The following is a 21,162-nucleotide window of genomic DNA, read 5'->3' as shown; positions in this document are numbered from 1 at the left end:
GGCCATCAGCTCAGATTTGAGCCTCAGATTGGCGATGGCCTTCTTCACTTCGTCCTCGCGCAGGATGGAGGGCGCTTCTCGCTCGTACCTCGAAAGGAGTGCCTGTCTCATATGGTTAGCGAGTCAATGTCAACGCCACTACCGCAAGCTTTGTTCGTTTGATCTTTCTCTAATAACGCACCTCGGACTCATTGAGAAAGACACGAGCTGCCGGCTCATTTGCATAGGCCTGCTTGAACCTCTGTATCTGTGCCTTGAACGCCGCACCATGCTGGGAAATCTTTGGGCCGTCGCGGACGTTGAGCGCCTGCGTCCCGGTCACGCTGGTTTTAGTATTCTTCTCGAAGAACACGGCACAGGCGGGAATGGAGGGACGACATATTACCATGCTGAGGCGCGTCATGTCGTCCTGCTGCCGAATCTTGGCGATCTCCTCCCGCACTCTGCTCGCCCGTATGATGCCATCGCCCTCTTGGTGCAGTCTTCCCAGAAGCTTTTGCGCCTCGTCGAGGAAACTGCCGGCCAGCGCCTCCTGCACGCAACAACGCCCACGCCCACGCCCACGCCCACGCCCACGCCCACGCCCACGCCCACGCCCACGCCCACGCCCACGCCCACGCCCACGCCCACGCCCACGCCCACGCCCACGCCCACGCCCACGCCCACGCCCACGCCCACGCCCACGCCACGCCCACGCCCACGCCCACCCACAACACGACCAACGACACGACACGGTGAGCGCTCGCCATAAAGAGGAATGCGTCGATGGATGAAGGAAGGCGGCGTACCCCTCCGTACTGTTGTGTGAACGTCCTGATCTCGTTCTCGAAGCTGTCGCCGTAGCTCTTGACCGCTTGCGCATCGCCTTGCGCCAACGCCTGGCGCCAAATATGTGTGACACGGGGAGCGTTGCGTGTGAATTCCTGAAATACCAGCCTATGGTGGTACCATGCAAACGAGTCATGTGTGTGGTGGGCTTGCGCACCCCTTCGAGCTTGAACCAGGAACCCTGCGACTTGATCTTCAGTATGGCCTTCTTCACTTGATCCCCTCTCTGCAGCAGCGGCAACTCCACCGCGTACTTGTCCAGCAGCGCCTGCCGGCGATGAAAACAAAAACAAACCAACACAAACGCGTCAATGAACCGATCAGAGAGCTCTCAACGTGGGCCAACGTCGCACGAAAACGTACCCGGCCTTCGCGCAGGAAGGACTGCACGTGCGGGTTTTGTGCAGCCCCGGGCGCCTGCTCGAGGTCCGACAACTGCGCGGCGAGGAGTGGCCCGTTTTCTTGCACCTTGTTGAGGTCCCGTTGTGCCAGGCCCTGTATTTATTTATATTTTAAATGAAATATAAATTCATTTTTAATGGAAGGCATTATTATTATTAATATTAGTTGTTTTGATTTGATTTGGTTTCCGTCGGAGTGAAGAGAGAGCGAAGAGAGAAGGGAGGGCGCACCATACGGAGGTGGTACATGGGGGCGTTGACGGCCTTGATCTTCATTATCTGTTGTTGCAGCTCCTGTGCCCAGGACACAGCAACCAAACAAATGGTGAGTTACCTCGGTTAGGCCCACACAACATAAAATGCGCTGGCTGGGACCCACACCATTTGTTTGCCGCAAGGAAGGACGAGAACAGGATCGATTGTGGCCTCCTCCTTGTTCAGTGCACGCCAAGATTATTTTTTTTTGTGTCTTTTCCTTGTTATTCATTTTGATTTTGTTTCACCCCAATATGTTTGAAAAATAAATTAGGCGTCATAGCTTCGGATTGGTTGCCGGGCTTTGATTTGTGGTTGGTCCTTGCAACCCGAACATCGGGCATTGCCTTGAATTCCTGGTACTCCCTTCCCTGTAGCGACCCAGACGCGGGGCCTACATTCCGCTTTCACCGGTGCAGCGTTATGGAGGCGTGGCGGAGTGCGGCAAGCCGGCTACCACGAGACGCCCTGTCTATGGTCTGTTCTTCTCGCTCTCTTTATTTCTTTCATCCCCCCCCGAGTATTATGTTCTGCACCACCTTTCTTGACCTGCTTTTTCTTTAATTTATTTAGTACTAACAAATTAAATAATAATATATTTCATTTTATTTGGGATATCGGACCTTAAAATGACTTACACTTCGCAAACGACAATGTGCCCAGGCGCTGGCCCAGGGCAACTACGAGAGGGCCAAGACCGAAGGGCAGCAGTTCGAGACCGAGTTCGGTTCGTTCCAGGCCCACTTCGGCCATCTGCAGGAGTCCGACCCGGCCGTCGACAAGCTGGTGCGGGAGTGCACCAGCTTGCTGGGGCGGTTCCACGCCGAGATCCCCCTGCTCGAACGCCAGCACGAAGCCGCCGAGGCCATCGCCCGCTTCCGCTCCGACAACGTCCTACACTTCACTCAGCAGGTGTCGCACCAACCACCACCCTCGCCTGACAGTGTCTGGTCGACGACCCGCACGCACGCACTCATCGCACTGACCCGCGTGCTTCACTTCCAGGCGATCGCCCAGAGAAACGAGAGCGCCATGAAACGCTACGGCGAGGTGTTCGTGCCCAAGGCGGAGGAGTTTCTGTTCGCCTACCAATCGTACGACGACATCCGCGCGATGGCCGACTTCAGGAAGGAGGTCGAGCGGACCCTCGTCTCGTTCAACAGGTATGTTGACTAAGCTACAGCTTCGTGAAAGACTCGGGAGCTGAGATATCAAAACTGTTGTGTTTCTTCTTGCACTCATCAGCATCTACCCGACCATCCTCCACGAAGCCGAAGTGCGCAAGGTCATCGCCAGCATCAAGTCCCAGAACCACCTGCACAATCTCTCCCTGGTTCGGTCTCCATCACTCTCTGTCTTGATGGGCCTCTTTGACTCTCGACCCTCATCAATCCAATCGGTTTCCCCGCTTTACCACACACAGGGACTGAGCCAACACAACGCAGATTGGGTCTACCAACACGGCCCTGCCTTTGAGCAGGAGGTCGACCGGTTTGTGGCCACCTACGCCGACTCGCCGTGCCAGGACGCCCAGGAGTTCATCACCCAAGCCCAGGCACGTCGGTTCTTTCCGAACCGGCAACTATTACTTTCTAGGGAAGAAGTTGATCTAACACTCACCACCACCTCTTGTATGGCTCACGCAACGCGGCCGCAGGCCCTTCTCGAGCGCTATCGGACCGAAGGCCCGCAAATCCACCAAACGCAACTCATCGATCAGGAGATCAGCAAATTCAAGTCTACAAACAACATGCACTACCTTCAAATGGTGCGTGACCATGGTGTCGGTCATTCATGACCGCCATCAATGCGCCGATCTGGTAATTGAGGATTGTTACAATAGCTTCTTTCTCTCCGACCCGCACCAGGCGCTCAACCAGCGGAACAGCGACTCGGTACTCAACTACGGCCCTAAGTTCGAGGCACAATTCGAGGCGTTCCTGTCCTTGTATGGGTTCGAGGAGAGGGCGAGCACCTTCGTTGCCTCTGGCAAGGTTCGAACTTGAACGGGCCAAATTACCTCGGTTTGGTGCGATTGTCATCGGGCGGAACTAAATCGAGCCGCATGCGATGGTGCAGGCCTTGCTCGACAAATACCACAGAGAGGGACCGGTCATCACCTGGGAGGAGGAGGTCCGGCGTACCATCTCCCAGATCCGTAACGAGAACAACGTCCACTACCTCACCATGGTACCTTCCTTCACACTCATTATTACGAATTATTATTATTATTATGTTTTTGTTATTTCTTATTATATTTTATTTTATTTTGATAGGAGTTAAGCTGATTTCCTTCTTCGGCGTGGTGTCGCTAGGCGCTTGCCCAGAGGAACGCGGATCAGGTGAAGGTCCATGGGCCGAGGGTGGAGGAGCAGCTGGAGCATCTGATCGCCACCTGCGGCAAAAATCCGACCAAGGAGTTCACCGCCACGGTGAAAGAGTGGACCGTACGCCGCAAGCAGTCCTCATTCATTTGCAGTCCGTTCGCCTCACCTCGCCGACGGACACTCTGCCTCACCCACTACCCTATCCAGGATTTGGTGGCGCGCTACAAAACTGTTGGACCCGAGGTCATCCACGAAGCCGCAGTCACAGCGGTCATCAGCGACTTCAAATCGACCCACAGCGTGCACTATCTGAGCATGGTACGTGCCCTTGGTCATAACAGCTTCTTCACTTCCCATGTAAATGGAAATGTGGATGGAACAACCAACGTTGACATCGTGGTCTGCAATTGCACGATGAACTCAAAATAACGTTTGTTATGGCTGTTGCAGGCTCTAAACCAAAGGAACCCGACTCAGCTCGAGCAGTACGGCGAGAAGTTCGTAGAACAGTACCGGGACTTCATGGCGCTATACGAACATGACAAGTACGCCCAAATGTTCGTCAAGGAAATCAAGGTAATCACCCCTCGTCAGTCTTGATACGTCTTCGTCGCACTGCAATGTATGGTTAAGCCCTGCGTTTATAACTCCTATCTAAACTTCACTTTTCCCACAAAGGCGCTGTGCGATCGGTATCACAAAGACGGCCCTGGCATACTGAGGGACGAAGAAGTGCAGAAGGCCATCCGTGCCGTCAAGAGCACCAACCACATGCACTTCCTTTCCATGGTGCGTACCACTGTGGCATGTTACACTATTCCTCCCAACGTATTGTTTCTGACCATCGGACGTGTGTGTGTGTTGTGTGTGTGTGTGGGCGCGCGCAGTACCTGCAACAAAAGAATCACGAGCAGGTGGAACGACACGGACCCGAGTTCGAGCAAGAATTCAATGACTTCCTGGGAGAGTACAGCGAGGACAAGATCGCTGCACAGTTTGTGAAGGAGGGAAAGGTGCGCGACCAAGCCACCAAACCAATGCACGTGTCTTGGTGTCGACTACGACGTACAGTGCTCAAAAGTGCGCACTTTCTTTGCTCTTCGATCAGGCCCTCTTGGCCAAGTACAAGAAGGAGGCCCCGATCCTTAAGCGAGAAGAGGAAGTGCGACAGGCCATCTCCTCGATCAAGAGCACCAACCACACACATTTCCTCTCCATGGTACCTAAAGCGCCACACGCACGTAATCGTGTAGTTTGTGTGCTGTTTTGCGTGCGTGCGTGCGTGCGCTGACGTGTGCTGACGTGTGCTCCATGCATTGTACAGGGTCTTTCCCAGCGTAACACTGAGACCGTTCAAACGCACGGACCCAAGCTGCAAGAGCTGTTCGATGACTTCATGAACCACTACGCGAGCGACTCGTGTGCTCAGTCCTTCGTGCGAGAGACCAAGGTGCGCCTCCGTCCATACTACCATCACCACCAGCGCACCATGCGATTGAATCCCATCACTGACTCCTCATCACCCCAACACCAACAACAGACGCTTCTCGAGAAATACAAGAAGGAAGGCCCGGTCATCGCTCGAGAAGAGGAAGTTCGGCAGGCCATCTCCGAGTTCAAGAGCCACAACGAAATTCATTACCTGTCGATGGTGCGTCAACAGTTAGTGATGATGATGATGATGAATGCGGTGCAATGTCGTCATCGCTGTTTGAATTGAATATCTTGCGCAGGCCTTGGTCCAGAAGAACGCCCAGAAGGTCCAGGAATACGGACCACCCCTGGAAGAACGCTTCGCACAGTTCACGCCCCAGTTCGGCGCGGATTTATCTGCGCAGCCCTTCATCAGGGAAGCCAAAGTACGCACCGCAATACAGGCGCTCTGGCGGGGCACTGATGATCGTTACTCTTTCGATCAGGCGTTGCTTGAAAAGTACAGGCGTGAGGGACCGAAAATTATTCGCCAGGATCAGGTGGAGCAAGCCATCAAGGAAATCAAGAACCAGAACCATATGCACCAGCTGGGCGTGGTACGTATCTTGCCCCCCCAATCCAGCTACAAAAAGAACGAAAGAGACACGTGTAGTCGGAACTAAATTTCCTTCACTCTTTTTTGTTGTTGTTGCGTGGCTGCAGGCGCTCAACCAGAAGAACGTTGAGCGTGCCGAGGAGCACGGCGTCCAATTCGAGAATCAAGTGGCCGCCTTCCAGCTGCAATACAGCAACGACGCCTGCGCCAAGGCCTTCATCGCTGATGCTCAGGTTCGACTCCACTCCCCATCATGTACCAATGGTTCTTCACATTGTGTTGGCCTTCACTGATGAGCCCACTCCCTTCCCTCTCTAGAAACTGCTGGCCCGATTTCGCGAAATGTGCCCGCCCTGTTCGGCGTGCCCGTCATCGGCGATGGCCTACGCCCAGCAGCCCGCGCCCTACGCCTCCGGACCCGCCGCCTACCCTGCGCCGTGTACCGACTCGCCCTACGGCTCCTGCGGCAGCGCCCCGGCCCCGACTCCCGTGTACCCGCTCTCGGCGCCGGCGCCCTATCCGCACCAGCAGCCCTACGACCCTGCGGCCGCGTACTCCAGGCCACCGGTTCCGTCGTACGGCCTGCCGCCGGCCCCCTACGCTCAGTACCCGTACTCGCAGTCCCCGCAGCCGCAGCCGCAGGAGCCGCTGTCGTTCCCGTCGCCCGGCCCGCAGTACGCCGACGCCTCGCAGTACTTCGCGATGCCCGACCCCGGCATGTTCTCGAATCCAGCGCAGGCCTACCACTCTTCCCCCAGTGGCATGACGCCACCCACAGCCTACCACGAGCAATCGCAACCCCAACAACAACACCAGCCACAGCCACAGCAACAGCAGCAATCGTGGAGCCTGGCGTCGCACCACCCACAGGCGGGCCAACAGCAGTTCGATCCAGCTTCGTCGACGTCGTCATCCCCTTCTTTCGCTCCGCCTGCGCCTGCACAGGCGCCTGTGGCCCAACCGCAGGCGCAGTCGCCGGCCGCACCAGCGCCCACTGCGCAGGCCGACGATGGAGGGTACTTTGAGGTGCCGGGCGCGGTGCCGGCTCCGTTCCCGGGGGCGCTGGTGAAGGGCGGGAGGGAGGCCAGCCCCCAGGTCGAGGGCCAGGGCCAGGAGGAGAAGCGCAAGTCTGACGAGGACAAGGCCCAGGAGAAGTTCAAAGAGATCCGCTTCGACGAGCTCCACATCATCTCCAAGATCGGCTCCGGCAGCTACGGCACCGTCTACAAGGTACCGACCTCTCATCACTGTGCCACAATGCGTGTTGTGACTGACATTCCGCAACATTCCACGTGTGTGTGTGTTGCGCCTGTAGGCGTGGTGGCGCGGCACGATCGTGGCGGTGAAGAAGCTGGACGACGCTGCGGACATGACGAGCGGCATGGTGGAGCTGTTTAAGAAGGAGGCCGCCGCGATGACCCTCCTGTCCCACCACCCCTCACTCGCCAACTTTGTCGGCGCCTGCTGGTACTGTGGCGCCCAGTGCCTGTGCGTGCGTGCGCGTGTCGTGCGTGTGCCCACTGCTCACACGACACACACGACACACACACGACACACACACGACACACACACGACACACACACAACACGACACACACACAGCGAGCTGCCCAACGTATGTGTGGTGTCGCAGTACTACCGGTTCGGCAGTCTGGAGAGCGTGTTGCGCGGACCCACGCGTGCCGACCTCCCGTGGAAGGCCTTCGTCAAGATGGCCAAGGAGACCGCCGCCGGCATTCACCACCTGCACAAGGAGGGCATTCTCCACTCGCGGATCGCATCGCGCAACATCCTCGTCGGCGACGGGTGTCGTGCCTACGTCAACGACTTTGCCTTCTGCCACTTCAAGCCCAAGGAGCAGGTCTACGCCCAGAGCGCCACCCAGACCTTCCTCGGCCCCGGTACGCCCGCCGCGTCCCCGCCTCTGACTCTGAATCATACATATCTCATCGCGTTGTGTTGTGTTGCGTTGCGTTGCGTGGTGGCGTAGTGCGGTACATGAGTCCGGAGGCGATGATGCACAAGTTTTCGGAGGGGAGCGACGCCTGGGCCTTTGGTACGACACACCACAGCTCACAGCGGGGGGGGGTTTGAAGGCCACTGATGAATGCTGACGCGCGCAACACACAACGCACAACAACAGGCGTCTTGTTGTGGGAGCTGTGGGAGCGGAAGGAGCCGTTCGAAGGTGACGACGAGCTCACGGTGGCCTTCAAGGTGGCCCAGGACAAGCAGACCCTTCCCATCTCGCCCTCGTGTCCGGAGGTATACAACCCTTATCTCTCCCCTCCCCCTCCGATGGCGCCCTCTCTTGTGCCCGTTCATGAACTAAGCCCGGTGTCTGCTGCCGTTGCATGTGCCCATCAAGGTGGTGGCCAAGCTCATGCGGGACTGTTGGCAGGAGCGAGCCAGCCAGCGGCCCTCGTTCACCGCAATGCTGGACATCCTCGATGACTACTTCGCCACCCTCTAAGCTCCTTCCCTGCAGCAGAAAGGGACTTGTACGCGTACGCCAGCTAATTAATTACAGATTATCGGTAGGGAGAGCCACTCTGTATGTTTAATCATTTATTCTTTTTAGTTACCGTGTAACGAAATACAAGAAAATAAAAGATTAAACAAGTCCTCGTATTGTTAGTTCTCTTCTCCTCGCTTGCGCTGTGCCGCCGTGGGGATGGTGGGTGGGTTACTATACAGAGTGGCTCTCCCTACTGATAATCTGTATCACTGCCTATGGCGGTGATTCATATTACCTATTGGTTTGAGCCACTCTGTATGTTTGTACAGAGACAGCCAGTGTCACGGTGGTGGCGATGGGGAGTTGATGTTGAATATGAGGTCGGTGTAGTTGTCAGGAATGGAGCATGAGATGTAGTGGTGCCAGAACGTCTTGGCGCTTGCCCATCCGCCCAGGTTGAGGATGGCGTCTGGTTGGATGCCGGCGTCGAGGCCGGTCCGTACACCCGTCTTGCGGAAGGTCTTCGGTGTGAAGATTGCGACGTCTAGACCCGCTTCCCGTGCTGTGTCGCGCAGGATTGTCGCGCACTCGTCTGGACGAAGCTGGCGGTGGGGCTTTCTAGTGTGAAGAGGAGTCGGCAGTCGCGTGCGCTGGCGCGGATGGCGCGTGTGCGCGTCTTCCAGTCCTTGAACGTTGTGATGGGGCAGCATCGTTCGTCTGATGATTGGAAGATGGTGACTGTGTTGCCCTCTCCCAGGGGTTGTTCTTGTAGCCGATGACGGGGACGACGAGCTTCTTGTTGGTTGAGGCTCGGCTCACGGCGTTGAAGTATGGGAGTGCTGTTGCTGATACCCTGAAGGCCCTGAGGAGGCATAGGAGGGCGAGTAGCTTGGCCTGAAGTTGGGATTTTGTAGGTTGCTCTCCCCATCGGTGGAAGAGGTCCTGATTGCTGATGGGTCAAATGATGGGCTTGTGGCTATTGGTTGCTTTGTTCGTGTGTGGATGATTCCCTTCTGCAGTTGAGTGATGAGTGGGTCTCTTGTTGGGAAGAGGTTTAGGGGTTCGTAGAGCGCTGCTACAGCTGCCAGGATGGAGTTGATAGTGGAGGTTGGTCGCTGTGTTGAGCGTGTGGCCGCCTTGACGAAGTTGGCTGTGGCTGCGACAGCGACGTGAGGGCGTGGGGGGAATGAGATCTTGCGTTCCCAGCAGAAGTCGCAGAATCGCAGGAGGTACCCATGATACTTGCGCCACGTTGATGTGGCCAGTGCCGCGGTCAGCACGTTGACAGCGTTGGCCGACCAGCCTCTGGTCTGGGTGCACCAGAGATCCAAAAGGCCATCCAGACCCACTTCTTGTTCCATAGCAGTTCTGGTAGTGTGTCAAAGTCGCCAATGAATGACTCAGCAGTGGTTGGTATCTCCACCAGCGTGTCAGTGGTGACGTTGGTGAGGTCGCTCCACCAGCAACAGCCGTGCCAAACTGGGGCAACGATGGTGGCTGATGGTGTGGGCCAACGTAAGGGTCACACACAATGAAATCGCGCCCCAACCACACTGACCCTTACGTTGGCCCACACCATTGTCGCCAGTTCGTTGAGTCCCTTGAACTTGAACTTGGGCATGTTGAAGAATTCATTGATGAAGTGCATGTCAACGATCGGCCAGAACTTGCTGTTCTTCTTCGTGACCACGCCGAGGGGGGAGATCATCGCCTTCTCTCCTAGGCCGAGCAGGTGGATTGCCTTCTCGTGGAGTAGGTGAGCGATCTCCTCGTCCAGGAATGCCGCTTGGAGGTTGTCCATGTGGTGGTTCCTGAGGTGGCACAGGGTGGGGGGAAACTTGATCGGGATATGGAAGCCGTGGCTTGCCCATTGGAGGAGGGTCTCCGACGCTCTGGCTTGTCGCCATTGAAGCAGGCGACTGCGGAAGGCTTGCACTACGCTTGGGCGAGCTGGCGTTGGTGCGGTGGAGAGTGGTGGGTAAGGCGACGGACACGCGTTGAGGGGAAGGGCTGGGTCTGGGTTCATTGAGATGGGAAGCTCTTGGTGAGGAAGAACATTGGTCGCTGGTTCTGGTCAATGGTGACGGTGGGGAGGTACATAGAGGGCTACCATTGATGTGCTCACACCCGGTGTGCATGGCGCGTGGGGAAGAGGGCGGGAGGACATGAAGATCTGGGTTTGGTTTGTGGGCGTGGCGCCTGGCGATCTGATGGGTGGGTGCCTTCCCTGAGGGAGGAGGGCTCCTGCTGTCCGTCGCACTTATTCCAAAGCAGGGGCCCCACTGCTCGTACCGCGGCCGCCTCTCCTGTTCTTCTGGTGTTGGCCACTGGGGTTGAATTGGTGGTTGTTGTTGTTGGTGTACTTGGCTGAGTTCAGGCTCGTGTTGACGTGACCCCGAGGTTTGGCCATGGTGATGGTGGCTGAGAACTGCATGGCCTCCACTGCGAGCTTGTGTTCTTTGGCCGAGACGCCTCTGGCGTTCAGCGAGCGCCAGATCTTGAAGTTGTTGCCCATGACCCCTTTGAAGTAGAGGTCTTGGTGGGTGGTGAGGATGCTGTGGATGCCCCAGAGGGCGGCGGTGAGCGCGGTGTCGAAGTGGTTGGTGGCCTTGGGGTGACGGTTGACCCCTGTGACGCAGATCCTGATGACCACCTTGAGTGCTTTGTAGCACTTCTGGAGTTGCGCGACGTGCGCCTTGTCTTCCTTGCTGAAGTTGTTCCCTTTGTTGGAGGGGAACTTGGTAAGGCCGGCGGCGTGTCCGTTGGCGAGGTGTTTGATGTTGTCAAACTGCGACTCGAGTTCTGGATCGAGGGCGTCCAGATTTACCTGGGTGTCCCCCTCGTCGTCGCTGGTGGCCTCGCGGCGCGCTGGACGGGAAGGCTTCTTTCCTGCGCTCGAGCTGGAAGAGCTCGAGTGCTGGTTACGCGACCCGTCCTTCTCTGGTTCGTGTTCGTCCGTGGGTTCGTCAGTCTCTTCGTCGTTGACCTTCTCCTTGCCTATCCGTTTGGCGAGGGTGTTGAAGGCCTCCTTCAGCTGCTGGAACTCGGCGGCTGAGACGGGAGATGACATAGTTGATAGTGGCTGATCGCACGGCGGGTCCGCACGATGGACGATACAGCACGAATGAGGAGAAAAAAGAGAACTAACAATACGAGGACTTGTTTAATCTTTTATTTTCTTGTATTTCGTTACACGGTAACTAAAAAGAATAAATGATTAAACATACAGAGTGGCTCGAACCGATAGGTAATATGAATCACCGCCGTAGGCGGTGAGCAATTATTAATAAAATTGTTTTTATTTGATTTTTGATTTTTCCTTTTTTGCCCGTTTTTATTTGCACATTTTTACAATGCTGGCGCCAGTGAGAGACTATGATGGCAAAGGGGAGGGGTTGGTGGTGTTGGTGACGGGTGGCACGGGCTTCATCGGGTCGCACCTCCTCCAACGACTCGTGCAGCTCAACGATGAGGTCCGCACCGTGGTGGGCCTCGTGCGTGCCTCCAGCAACTGCGCCCACTTTCCTCCCGGTACCGCCCCCTCCCCCCGGTCCAACCACACCGCCCCCTTGTGGCTCGCTTGTTGAACGTCTTTGGTCCACTGCCAGCGGTTGAAGTGCGCAGGGCAGCACTCGACAGCCCCGCGTCGCTGGCCGAGGCCGTGCGGGGAGTGGACGTCGTGGTGCACCTCGCCGCCATGATGGACTTCTACCCACAGGACGTACGCCTTTACCAACCAACCAACCATCCAGCGCCCAACGCTCAGCTATCTTGCGCGGTCGCTGACAACGGCATCAAAAGGTGGCCGCGCTGTACCAGACCAACGTCGAGGGGACCCGGAACCTGCTGAGTGCGTTCGCCGACGCCCGGCGGGGCCGCGGGGGCACCTTCATCTACATTTCCAGCACAGAGAGTGCAGCCCTGACCCTTTTCTTCATTTTGTTGTGTTTATTTTGTTATTTATGTTATTTTATTTTATTTACGGTTTATATTTGTATTTATTTTTAAACACCCCCGATCACGCACAGCGCTGGGCGGTGTGGAGAAGCCGCCGGGCGATGAGCAAACGGAGCTGCGGCCGGTGTATGAGTACGGGCGGAGCAAGGTCGAAGCGGAGAAGGTGGTGCGCGAAGTGTCGGAGCGCCTTGGCGTGGACCACATCATCCTGCGACCTACCGGTACACACACACACACACACACCACACACACACACACACACACACACACCACCGCACACCACCGCACACGCATGAGCTCACCGACCTCTTCCCCTGGTTGCGACGCAGGAGTGTTGGGGCCGGGCGACTTCTTCACCATCTACGAGCTCATGGAAATGATCAACTCGGGCCTCCTGTGCTTCATCCCCGGCAGCGGCCAAGCCCAGCTCATGTACACCCACGTCGACGGTACTCGATTTTGTCCGGCGTGCTTGTGCGGTCGTGCGGTCGTGCGGTCGTGCGTGTGCGGTGTGTGCGGTGTGTGCGATGTGTGCATTCCTTGACAAGGGCATGCGGGGACAGACGTGGTGCAAGGCATTGTGAAGGCGATCGAGAGGCGGGAGGTGTGCAGGGACGACACGTTCATTCTCTGCCCGGACGAGGGCCTCACGTACCAGCGCTGGATCGAGGTCATCAGCGAGGAGCTGGGCCGGGCGAAGCCCTTCCTCCACCTGCCCTTCCCAGTGGTCAAGCTCGCCACCGCCCTCCTGGCGCCCATCATGAACCGGGGCAAGCAGCGGACGTTCATGTACCAGGTCTCAACCGGTGCGCATACAGATTTGAGTCGAGCTAGCGCGTCACCTTATCATTGACACACGACACACACACGACACATACACGACACACACACACGACACACACATAGTGACGCGCATGGCGGAGAACAGGACGTACTCGAACGCGAAGGCGCGCAAGCGGCTCGGGTTCGAGCCCGCGTACGGCCTGGAGAAGGCCATCCGCCAGACAGTGCGGTACAACCTGGAGAAGGGCCACATCGCCCGCCACTACCTGTCGCCGGTCATGGTCTACGCCTCCGTGGCTCTCCTCCTCTTTCCCGCCGTGTGGTGTCTCCTGGGCCTCATCGACCCTCACACCTCGTGAGAGCGAAACTGACCACACAACAAAAGCCGACCATCGTCATCGTCGTCATTGTTGTGATTGTTATGATTGTTCACAAGTGTAGATACAAATTCTTAGAGGGCCTCGCCGTCGAGGCTGATAACGTCGGACTGCTTGCACTCGCGCAAGAAGCGGTTCCACACCAGCGGCCACATGTCTCCCACCTCGCTCGGTTCCAGCTTTCTCCTGTGGAGCGCGGAACGAGCGGTCAGCCAGTCCACACGCACACGCACACGCACACGCACACGCACACGCACACGCACACGCACTGGCGGGAGGGTGTGCGTACTGGCGAAGTTGTGCGACGAGCCAGTCACAGAGGCGCATGCCGAGCTCCTCCCAGGCGGCCTTCACGCGTTCGGAGAAGCCCAGCCACTCCTGCTTCTGCCGCAGCATCTTGCGCACCGAGCGCTTCACGTCGGCCGTCGCCTTCTCCAGCCCGTCCAGGTGGTTGCTCTCCACCGCGCGCACGACGCGGCTGCGGAGGCCCTTCATCTTCTCGCGGAAGGCTCGGACCAGGATGTACCACACGCTCTTCTTCTTCACCATCCCGATCACCTGCAGGCACTGGGTGGTCAGCAAGCTGCGTGCACTATGGTGCGTGTGCGTGCGGTGGTGCGTGCGCTTTGGCGTGCGTGTGCGTGTGCGTGCGATGTGTGTGCGGTGGTGCGTGTGCTGCGGCATTGGACGAGCGAAGGCTCACCTTGTTGTCGGCGTTGAGGTAGTAGACGACGCTGCCCTCGGTGCCGTGGGTCTGGCGGATGGACTGGAAGAGGGCGTCCTGGTCCTTGGCGTCGTGCGCGGTGATCTTCATCGTCTCGAACCCGGCCTGCGCCGCCATCTCCACGCCTACAGACAATTTTCCACATTAAACAATTATTACAATTCTATATTATTATAATTGCATTGTGAGAATTAAGTATGATAATAATTAATTATAATAATTGTGCGTACCGGCTTCGATGTCGCAGCAGAGGAGGGACACGTCGCTGGTCGAGGTAAAGGCGATGAAGCGGAACGTGGAGCGCGGGAAGGCGAAGAGCTCCACGTGCTGGTGGCCGACGTCCAGGTACTCGAACGTGGCCGTGTAGTGCTTGGCGCTCATCGTCGCCAGGAATTCCCGGAACTTGGCCTCGCCCACCCGCCCAGAGACCTGTGTCTCGAAGAACGCACGCGCCAATCTACGCATGACACACGACACACACGACACACACGACACGACCAACGACACGACACACGACACAGAGAGTAAGTCGCGGCTGAATGACTATGAAGAGGTGATGGATGCGTAGGTACCCTTTGGCGTGGCGGAACTCGGCCTCGGGGTAGAGCTCGACGTGGTCGGCGGTGCCGACGATGATGTGGACCAGCTTGCTCCCGAGCACGGGGAAGATGGCGCCGCCGACCCGCGCCACGCCCATGTGCGCCGAGTCGCCGTTCTCCTTCGACGAGTCGATCAGCCGCACCGCGTGGTCGCTGCTCTCTGTGAAGTAGTGCTGCCAGCGCGCCCGCAGCGTGTTCGTATCGGCACCGTCGTCCTCATCGGAGAACTGTGTGTCGTGTGTGTGTCGTGTGTGCGTGTGCGTGTGCATTGACGAATGTGCGTGCGTGTGCGGTAATGTGTGTGCGTGTGTCGTGTCAAAAAATCAGAACCTAGGGCAAAAGGGCAGAGGGGCGGCGCGGTACCTCGGCCAGGTCGTCATCGTCGCCGGGTCCGCCGGTAAACTTCTTCATGGCCGAGATCACGATCTGGTACTGGCACGCTCCGCGAGCGCCGTCCTTGGTCTCCAGCACGCAAAGGCCTCGAGCCACGTACTTCCTGCATTCATCGATCGAACGAGCGTCAGCCACACGACACACACCGCACACACCACCGCACACACACCACACGCACGACGCGTGTCATGAGCTGAGATGGATGCTATACCGGAGCGGAGGGAAGGCGTCGTAGACGTCGTCGTCGAGGATGCGCGGGCCTCGGCCCCTCCTCTTGGGCGGTCTGATGGAGATATCTGTAGCGGGCGCGCAAGTGGTGAGTGGCAGTGAGCGTGTGAGCGGGGCGTGTTGGTTGGTGGGTGGGCCGTGCGCGCCGCATGTGTACCGATGATGTGGGCCTCGCAGGGGAGGATGCCGTCGGGAACCAGCGTGCGCCGCAGCTTTCATGTAGTCAGAAATAAACAAATAATAAAATAAATAAAAATATTAACTCATTAGTCCTGTTCAAAATATAAAAAATAAAAGATGAAAATAAAAGGTGGGCAGTGCTTACCTTCAGGAAGGGGTGGCTGGTTGCCCAGTCGAGCATGTCCTTCGCGCTCATGGAGGCTGCGAACAGAGGGGAAGAAAGGGGAAAAGTGCAAATAAGTGAGACTTGCCGCGTTCTGTGCACAGCGACATCGTGGGGGGGAGGGGGAGGGGGAGGGGGTACCAGGGCCTTGGTTGACCAATTCCAGGGCGCGTCTGTAGTCAAAGGACACCTTGCTCTTGGACCATCTTGTCAGCACTTTTTCGTGGAGGGAGCTCATCTTGTCTGTGTTGTGCGTGGTTTGCCGTGCAGGGTTGGTGGGTTGTGCTAGAGAAGAAGCCTTCTCTCTTCCTTCTCTTCCTTGCTGCTCTCTTTGCTCCTTCCTCGAAGAGCTCACAGAATGGGCAGAAATAAAGTGAAAATAAAATAATAAATAAGAACGTAGAGAAAATTGTGGGACGCCACAGAGAACTCACCAAGAACTGAGCTCGGGCAAGAGGACGAGCACGAACAGGAACGGTTGAGGTGCGAAGGTGACCGAGTTGCCGAAGCACGGGAAGCTGCGGGGTGGGCGGGGAGGTTAGATGGTGGGAGTGATGTGGTAGTCCACCTGCGCGTCGAAGTGGTCACGCATGGAGTCGTAGACCGCGCGGCTGATGAGGTCCCTGTTGGTCTCGGCTCGATCAACAGCCAGCACACCTGCGCAAGAGCTCATTATTGAGTTCTTTACAAGCACCGGATGGTGGGTAGGTGGGTGGCAGGTACCATCAAGGTGGTCGATCTCGTGCTGCAACAACTCTGGGTGGTGGAAACAGATGCGTGAGATGACGATGATGTCATCGTGGCCGAGTTCTTGAATCAATGGGTACCAGATACGGCTTGGTTGATGTTTTCCCACTTCTTGGTGTTGCCCTCCTCGTCCTGGTACTCGACGGAGATGCTCTTGTGGCGGCGCACCTTGACCAAGAGCCAGGGGAAGCTCATGCAATCGTCCCACCTTGTTGGGACACCGTGCCGTGCCAGAAGAGGAATGCAGGAGCATCAAGAAGCTGACAAACGGCGATGATGATGGTGATGATGAAAAAGGAGAAGATGTACGTACATGGTAAAGGTCTCGTCCGATCGGTGGGTGATGAGTGGATTGACCATGCAGAACGCCCCTCCACCCTCCTTCCCCAGGTCGAGTGCGATCAGCCGCTTGTTGACGCCGATCTGAGGTGCCGAGATGGCCCGCCCGAACCCATTGTCCTGGCGAAACTGGTCCAGAGGTCAAGCAAGAGTAAGCCGTCGATGCGGCAAAGGCCGCCGATGAGCCCAACAGCACGTCTTCGTGCCCTCGCTTATGTCGACTTGCAGTTTGCGGCCGGTAAGTACCTTTTGGAGGGTGGCCTCGAGTGTGCGCCGTTCGGAGACGAACTGGGACTCGGCAACGTCGGGCACGGCAGCGCTGACAACGCGAAGCCGCGGGTCGCCCAAGAGCACAACGCTTGCGGCCATGTTATGTGAGCTACGAGCCGGTGGAGGTTCGTGCTGGCGGCACACAGCAGTTATGGGAAGAAAAGTGGGATTGGGCAAGAAATGTAAAAGAAAAGTTGGGTTGGTGGGCAAGGCCGCGATTTGAATTTGTTGTTTGCAAATTGGTAGCAATCATGTCGAGCTCGAGGAGCGACCACTCTTCTTCTTCGAAGAGGAAGCGCGATGAAGACAGCAAACACAGCAGTAGCAGATCATCGGACAAGGATAGACACCGGTCATCGAGGAGGGATGAGAAAGATCGTGATGGAGACAGGGATAGGAAGGATCGAAAGCACAGGGGCAGCAGAGAAAGGAGCCGAGATCGGGACAGCAGAAGGAAGGAGGAGAAGCGACACAAAACGGACGACAGGGGCAGCGACCATCAAGGGAAGAAGGTCGATGTAGAAAACGGATCGAAAATTGAGAACGCCCCAATCCAACCGTCCCCGCAGCCTACCCCCACTGCTGCGCCTGATGCGGCGAAGCCCAAGGCCTCAATCCTTCCGGGCCTGAATCTCGATGCCCTTCGCGCGATGAAGGAGAAGCTCAAGGTGGAGGTGCAGAAGAAGGCCCAGGAGCAGAAGGAGGCTCACGCCATGCCAGCGGCACCCCTCGGTCAGCAGCCCGTGCGAGCGCCCACCCCTGCTGGCGGCGCTTCAGCACAGGACGAGAAGATGAGGGTCATGGCCGAGATCCAGAGCAAAATCAACGCCAAATTGGCCGCTCTCCAAGGTCGCCTCCCTCCCGGCGCGTTGGTGACCCCGACCGCGACGTCCCTCCCCATCGCCAGTTCTGGTGGCCCTGGCCCGCGCCCTCTTCGTCTCGATGCCGAGGGTCGGGAGATCGACGACCAGGGCCGCGTCATCTCGTCCGGCCGCGCGCCCGTGGTGGCCACGCTGGCCATCAACAAGCGAGTGCAGCGCGAGGAGCTGTTCAAGCTCGAGTCGCCCGTCGTCGAGACCGACCCGTCCAAGAACCCCTACTTCGACCCGCGCATGCGTGCGCCCAAGGTCACCCGCCCGCGTCGCGCGTTCAACTTTGTCGAGGCCGGCACCTACGTCCGGAAGGCGCAGCGCATGCGCACGAAGCTGGCCAAGGAGCTGCTCGAGAGCTCGATGGGCGCGGCCGACGAGGGCGCCGGCAGCGATATGCCGCGGGACAAGTCGCTGATGCCGCTGCGCAAGGAGGCCGAGGAGATCATCCACAACGAGGACGAGCCCGTGCCCGACGTCGAGTGGTGGGACGCGCCGCTGCTGCTCCACAAGGAGCGCTACGGCAACGAATCGACGTCGGCCGACGAGGAGCAGAAAAAGAAGAAGAAGGCCGAGGGTGAGGAGAAGGACGACATGGCGGTGGCGGATGAAGAGGGAAAGGGGAAGGAGAGGGTAGTGGATGGTGATGACGAAGCGGCCGTGAGCAGCAACATCAACGAGCGGCGCATCACGCATCTCGTGGAGCATCCCGTCGCGCTGGCGCCGCCCACCGAGAAGCCGCCGCCCGGGCCGATGCCGCTCAAGCTCACCAAGGCGGAGCAGAAGAAGATGCGGCGGAGGGCGCGAGCGGAGAAGCAGCGGGAGCAGCAGGAGCGCGTCCTGCTCGGCCTCGACCCGGCGCCCAAGAACCGCATGAAGATCTCCAACATGATGAAGGTGCTCACCACCGAGGCCGTACAGGACCCGACCCAGATCGAGAAGAAGGTGAGAGCCGAGATGGAGGAGCGAGCCAAGGCCCACGACGCGAGAAACCAGGAGAGGAAGCTCACACCCGAGCAGGCCCGGCTCAAGAAGCTCAAGAAGCTCAAGGAGGACACCAGCCTCATCACCCACGTCGCGCTCTTCCGAGTCACCAACCTGAGCGACGAGAGGCACAAGTGCGTCGACCCGCCCCGTGCTTGTGTGTGTGTGTGTGTGTGTGTGATCACGCTCATGTCGTATAAGCTAACGGTCGGGCGCGTCGTGCACAGGTACAAAGTGGACGTCAACGCGCAGCAGAACTTCCTGACGGGCTGCGCTGTCCTCTACCGTGGCTGTTGCCTGGTGCTGGTGGAGGGAGGACCCAAGGCGATCGAAAGATACAAGAAGCTGATGATGCGGAGGATCGACTGGAACGACTACACCAAGCCCGAGGAGGTCGAGGGCGCCGAGGGCATGGAGGTGGAGAAGGAGGTGGAGAAGGCCAAGGTCGAGCGGCAGCAGAACTTCTGCGACCTGGTGTGGGAGGGCACCGTGCTCAAGTCCGCCTTCAAGAACTTCCAAGTGGACGTCTTCCCCAGCGACAAGGACGCGAGGAAGTTCCTCAAGCAGAGGGGAGTCCCACACTACTGGGACGTGTGCAGGTGCGCCTCTCCTTAGCCTTCCCTTTTCGCTTCATCCTCGTCGTCTTCTTCTTCTTCTTTTGCTGGCCTTTGCTGACTCTGTGGAATTGTGACCTTGTACACGACAGGGCGTTCAAGAGGGACATGGCGCCGCGCAACCCTTCGGTGCAGGCCATCATCGCTGGTGGCACCGGCGTTGCGGCCACGAACGACTCCTAGAGGACCGAACCAGTCACACGGCAGAATAAGAATATATTCTCGGTTTGACCTCCCCCGTGTGTGTGTGTGCGTGTGTGTGTGGCTTGAGCCTCTCATTCTTCTCGCTTGTCGCCATCGCTCTTGTCCTTGTTCTTGTTTTTGTGTTGGTGGGGAATGTACACCACCGCTTCACCGTCAATGCACACTCCTCCTACAGACGTCGCCCACGACCAAGGCCGCGTCAGTGAAGAAGTTGGGGGGGGGGCAACGGCGTTATGCTGTCGGACCTTTGGTGTTGAGACACTTGGTGGTGAAGGTGACGAAGGGCTTGGAGGGGTGGATGGCCGTGACCTCCACCTTGGCGGTCACCTTCTCCCCCACGTAGATCGGGGCCTTGAACGAGAGGCTCTGCGAGACGTAGATGGCACCTGCCACACATCATATCAATATTATTATTTGCCTACAAGATGATCATGGTCCCAGACGAAGTAGACGATGATAGCAGCAACACGACGTGTAGTACAGCATAGGCGCGGGTACCGGGTATCTGGCTGCCGAGGATGCCCGAGAAGAGGGAGGCGGAGAGCATGCCGTGCACGATACGAGCGCCGAAGCGAGTCTTTTCGGCGTAGGCTGGGTGAAGTAGCGAGGTGAGCACTACGTGCTACTTGGCGGCAGGACAAGAAGGTGAGGTGAGATGAACAAAAGTTCAGGAGGGCGGCACCGGCGTCCAGGTGGATCGGGTTGATGTCCTCCGAGAGCGCGGCGAACTGCGCCACTTCGGGGGTGCCGAACACCTTGTGCGTCTCCGACCAGTCCCCCACGGCGAGCGGCTCCTGCGCCGCCAGAGGTGAGAACGAAAAACGAAGGTCTGCTCCGATCGCCAGCGCGGGAGAAAGAGAACTAACCGTTGGCGAAAAGCGGCCCAGCGTCGAAGCACGGCGCGCCGAGCTTGACGAAGTGGTCAGTGGCTGCACGCGAGCACAAGCCCGGCCACGCAGAGCTTGTTGAGTGGTTCTTCGCATTGTATTTTCTGTGTTCTTTTCGTTTCTTTTCCTGCATATTTTCTTGTTTTCGTGGATGTTGAGGGAATTCAAGTAATTTAACTTTTGGGCGAGATGACTGGGGCAGGCCAATCCCACGTCGTGTGGTTCGCGAAATTTCCGCAGTTCGACCAATAAGGAAATTGGGGCCGTTGCGCGGACCCCACTTTTTGCAAGCACGGGCTTGGTGGGGCAGCAGGGTTGTGTGTTTGTTTGCGCGGTTGTTCGGGCCTCCTTTCCCTTTTGCTTACGGCCAGCCCCAGCAACGAATCGAACGAAGATTGAACCTACCTCCTAAAGGTACCCTGCGTACCTCCTTGTTGGGAGAGGCTTGGACGGGGAGGGGATTCTCTAGAAATCGAGTACTCGGCAACACGAGAAATTACTACAGGCAAATGCGTGTTTCCAAGAGCGGGGGGATCATCAGATCGAT

At 57.7% G+C, this 21,162-nt stretch overlaps 9 protein-coding genes across 9 annotated transcripts; 3 read left to right on the top strand and 6 right to left on the bottom strand.

The window, feature by feature from the left end:
* Positions 1-169: 169 nt before the first annotated feature.
* Positions 170-1,503, bottom strand: ACA1_264930 (uncharacterized protein; the record flags this gene model as incomplete). The annotated part of the gene is made up of 5 exons (XM_004341356.1): positions 170-532; positions 553-878; positions 986-1,096; positions 1,192-1,323; positions 1,461-1,503. Coding segments are annotated over 5 exons (975 nt in total), but the record flags the coding sequence as incomplete, so codon positions are not given.
* A 404-nt stretch (positions 1,504-1,907) lies between these two features.
* On the top strand, positions 1,908-8,312 carry ACA1_264920 (protein kinase domain containing protein; the record flags this gene model as incomplete). The annotated part of the gene is made up of 25 exons (XM_004341355.1): positions 1,908-1,961; positions 2,148-2,396; positions 2,490-2,647; positions 2,730-2,817; positions 2,908-3,043; positions 3,170-3,252; positions 3,353-3,478; positions 3,564-3,674; positions 3,800-3,931; positions 4,019-4,129; positions 4,262-4,387; positions 4,490-4,600; positions 4,699-4,824; positions 4,920-5,030; positions 5,136-5,261; positions 5,352-5,462; positions 5,545-5,670; positions 5,731-5,841; positions 5,948-6,073; positions 6,159-7,070; positions 7,156-7,332; positions 7,473-7,740; positions 7,830-7,895; positions 7,983-8,104; positions 8,208-8,312. The coding sequence occupies 25 exons, from the start codon at positions 1,908-1,910 to the stop codon at positions 8,310-8,312; spliced, it is 3,972 nt and encodes a 1,323-aa protein (XP_004341403.1).
* Positions 8,313-8,638: 326 nt separating this feature from the next.
* Positions 8,639-10,098, bottom strand: ACA1_264910 (uncharacterized protein; the record flags this gene model as incomplete). Its single annotated transcript, XM_004341354.1, has 4 exons — positions 8,639-8,859; positions 8,886-9,136; positions 9,531-9,607; positions 9,862-10,098. 4 exons carry the CDS (start codon positions 10,096-10,098, stop codon positions 8,639-8,641), a joined length of 786 nt encoding a protein of 261 aa, XP_004341402.1.
* A 459-nt stretch (positions 10,099-10,557) lies between these two features.
* ACA1_264900 (uncharacterized protein) lies at positions 10,558-11,367 on the bottom strand (the record flags this gene model as incomplete). The annotated part of the gene is made up of 3 exons (XM_004341353.1): positions 10,558-11,124; positions 11,172-11,197; positions 11,223-11,367. The coding sequence occupies 3 exons, from the start codon at positions 11,365-11,367 to the stop codon at positions 10,558-10,560; spliced, it is 738 nt and encodes a 245-aa protein (XP_004341401.1).
* Positions 11,368-11,650: 283 nt separating this feature from the next.
* ACA1_264890 (NAD dependent epimerase/dehydratase superfamily protein) lies at positions 11,651-13,396 on the top strand (the record flags this gene model as incomplete). The annotated part of the gene is made up of 7 exons (XM_004341352.1): positions 11,651-11,828; positions 11,927-12,018; positions 12,099-12,210; positions 12,326-12,475; positions 12,584-12,703; positions 12,818-13,060; positions 13,161-13,396. 7 exons carry the CDS (start codon positions 11,651-11,653, stop codon positions 13,394-13,396), a joined length of 1,131 nt encoding a protein of 376 aa, XP_004341400.1.
* A 92-nt stretch (positions 13,397-13,488) lies between these two features.
* Positions 13,489-15,939, bottom strand: ACA1_264880 (uncharacterized protein; the record flags this gene model as incomplete). The annotated part of the gene is made up of 10 exons (XM_004341351.1): positions 13,489-13,600; positions 13,704-13,972; positions 14,118-14,263; positions 14,369-14,595; positions 14,711-14,964; positions 15,101-15,233; positions 15,342-15,426; positions 15,516-15,570; positions 15,684-15,739; positions 15,843-15,939. 10 exons carry the CDS (start codon positions 15,937-15,939, stop codon positions 13,489-13,491), a joined length of 1,434 nt encoding a protein of 477 aa, XP_004341399.1.
* A 300-nt stretch (positions 15,940-16,239) lies between these two features.
* ACA1_264870 (polypeptide deformylase) lies at positions 16,240-17,156 on the bottom strand (the record flags this gene model as incomplete). Its single annotated transcript, XM_004341350.1, has 4 exons — positions 16,240-16,358; positions 16,529-16,656; positions 16,762-16,916; positions 17,034-17,156. 4 exons carry the CDS (start codon positions 17,154-17,156, stop codon positions 16,240-16,242), a joined length of 525 nt encoding a protein of 174 aa, XP_004341398.1.
* A 551-nt stretch (positions 17,157-17,707) lies between these two features.
* ACA1_264860 (premRNA processing factor 3 (PRP3) protein) lies at positions 17,708-19,707 on the top strand (the record flags this gene model as incomplete). Its single annotated transcript, XM_004341349.1, has 3 exons — positions 17,708-19,044; positions 19,138-19,509; positions 19,617-19,707. 3 exons carry the CDS (start codon positions 17,708-17,710, stop codon positions 19,705-19,707), a joined length of 1,800 nt encoding a protein of 599 aa, XP_004341397.1.
* A 92-nt stretch (positions 19,708-19,799) lies between these two features.
* On the bottom strand, positions 19,800-20,711 carry ACA1_264850 (MaoClike domain containing protein; the record flags this gene model as incomplete). The annotated part of the gene is made up of 5 exons (XM_004341348.1): positions 19,800-19,897; positions 19,974-20,114; positions 20,227-20,319; positions 20,411-20,522; positions 20,595-20,711. 5 exons carry the CDS (start codon positions 20,709-20,711, stop codon positions 19,800-19,802), a joined length of 561 nt encoding a protein of 186 aa, XP_004341396.1.
* Between the last annotated feature and the right edge of the window lie 451 nt (positions 20,712-21,162).

Source organism: Acanthamoeba castellanii (genome assembly GCF_000313135.1).
Source record: "Acanthamoeba castellanii str. Neff unplaced genomic scaffold scf7180000084770, whole genome shotgun sequence".
NCBI lineage: Eukaryota > Discosea > Longamoebia > Acanthamoebidae > Acanthamoeba > Acanthamoeba castellanii.
The sequence above is the reverse complement of the archived record's forward strand: the minus strand, read 5'-3'. Positions and strand labels throughout refer to the sequence as shown.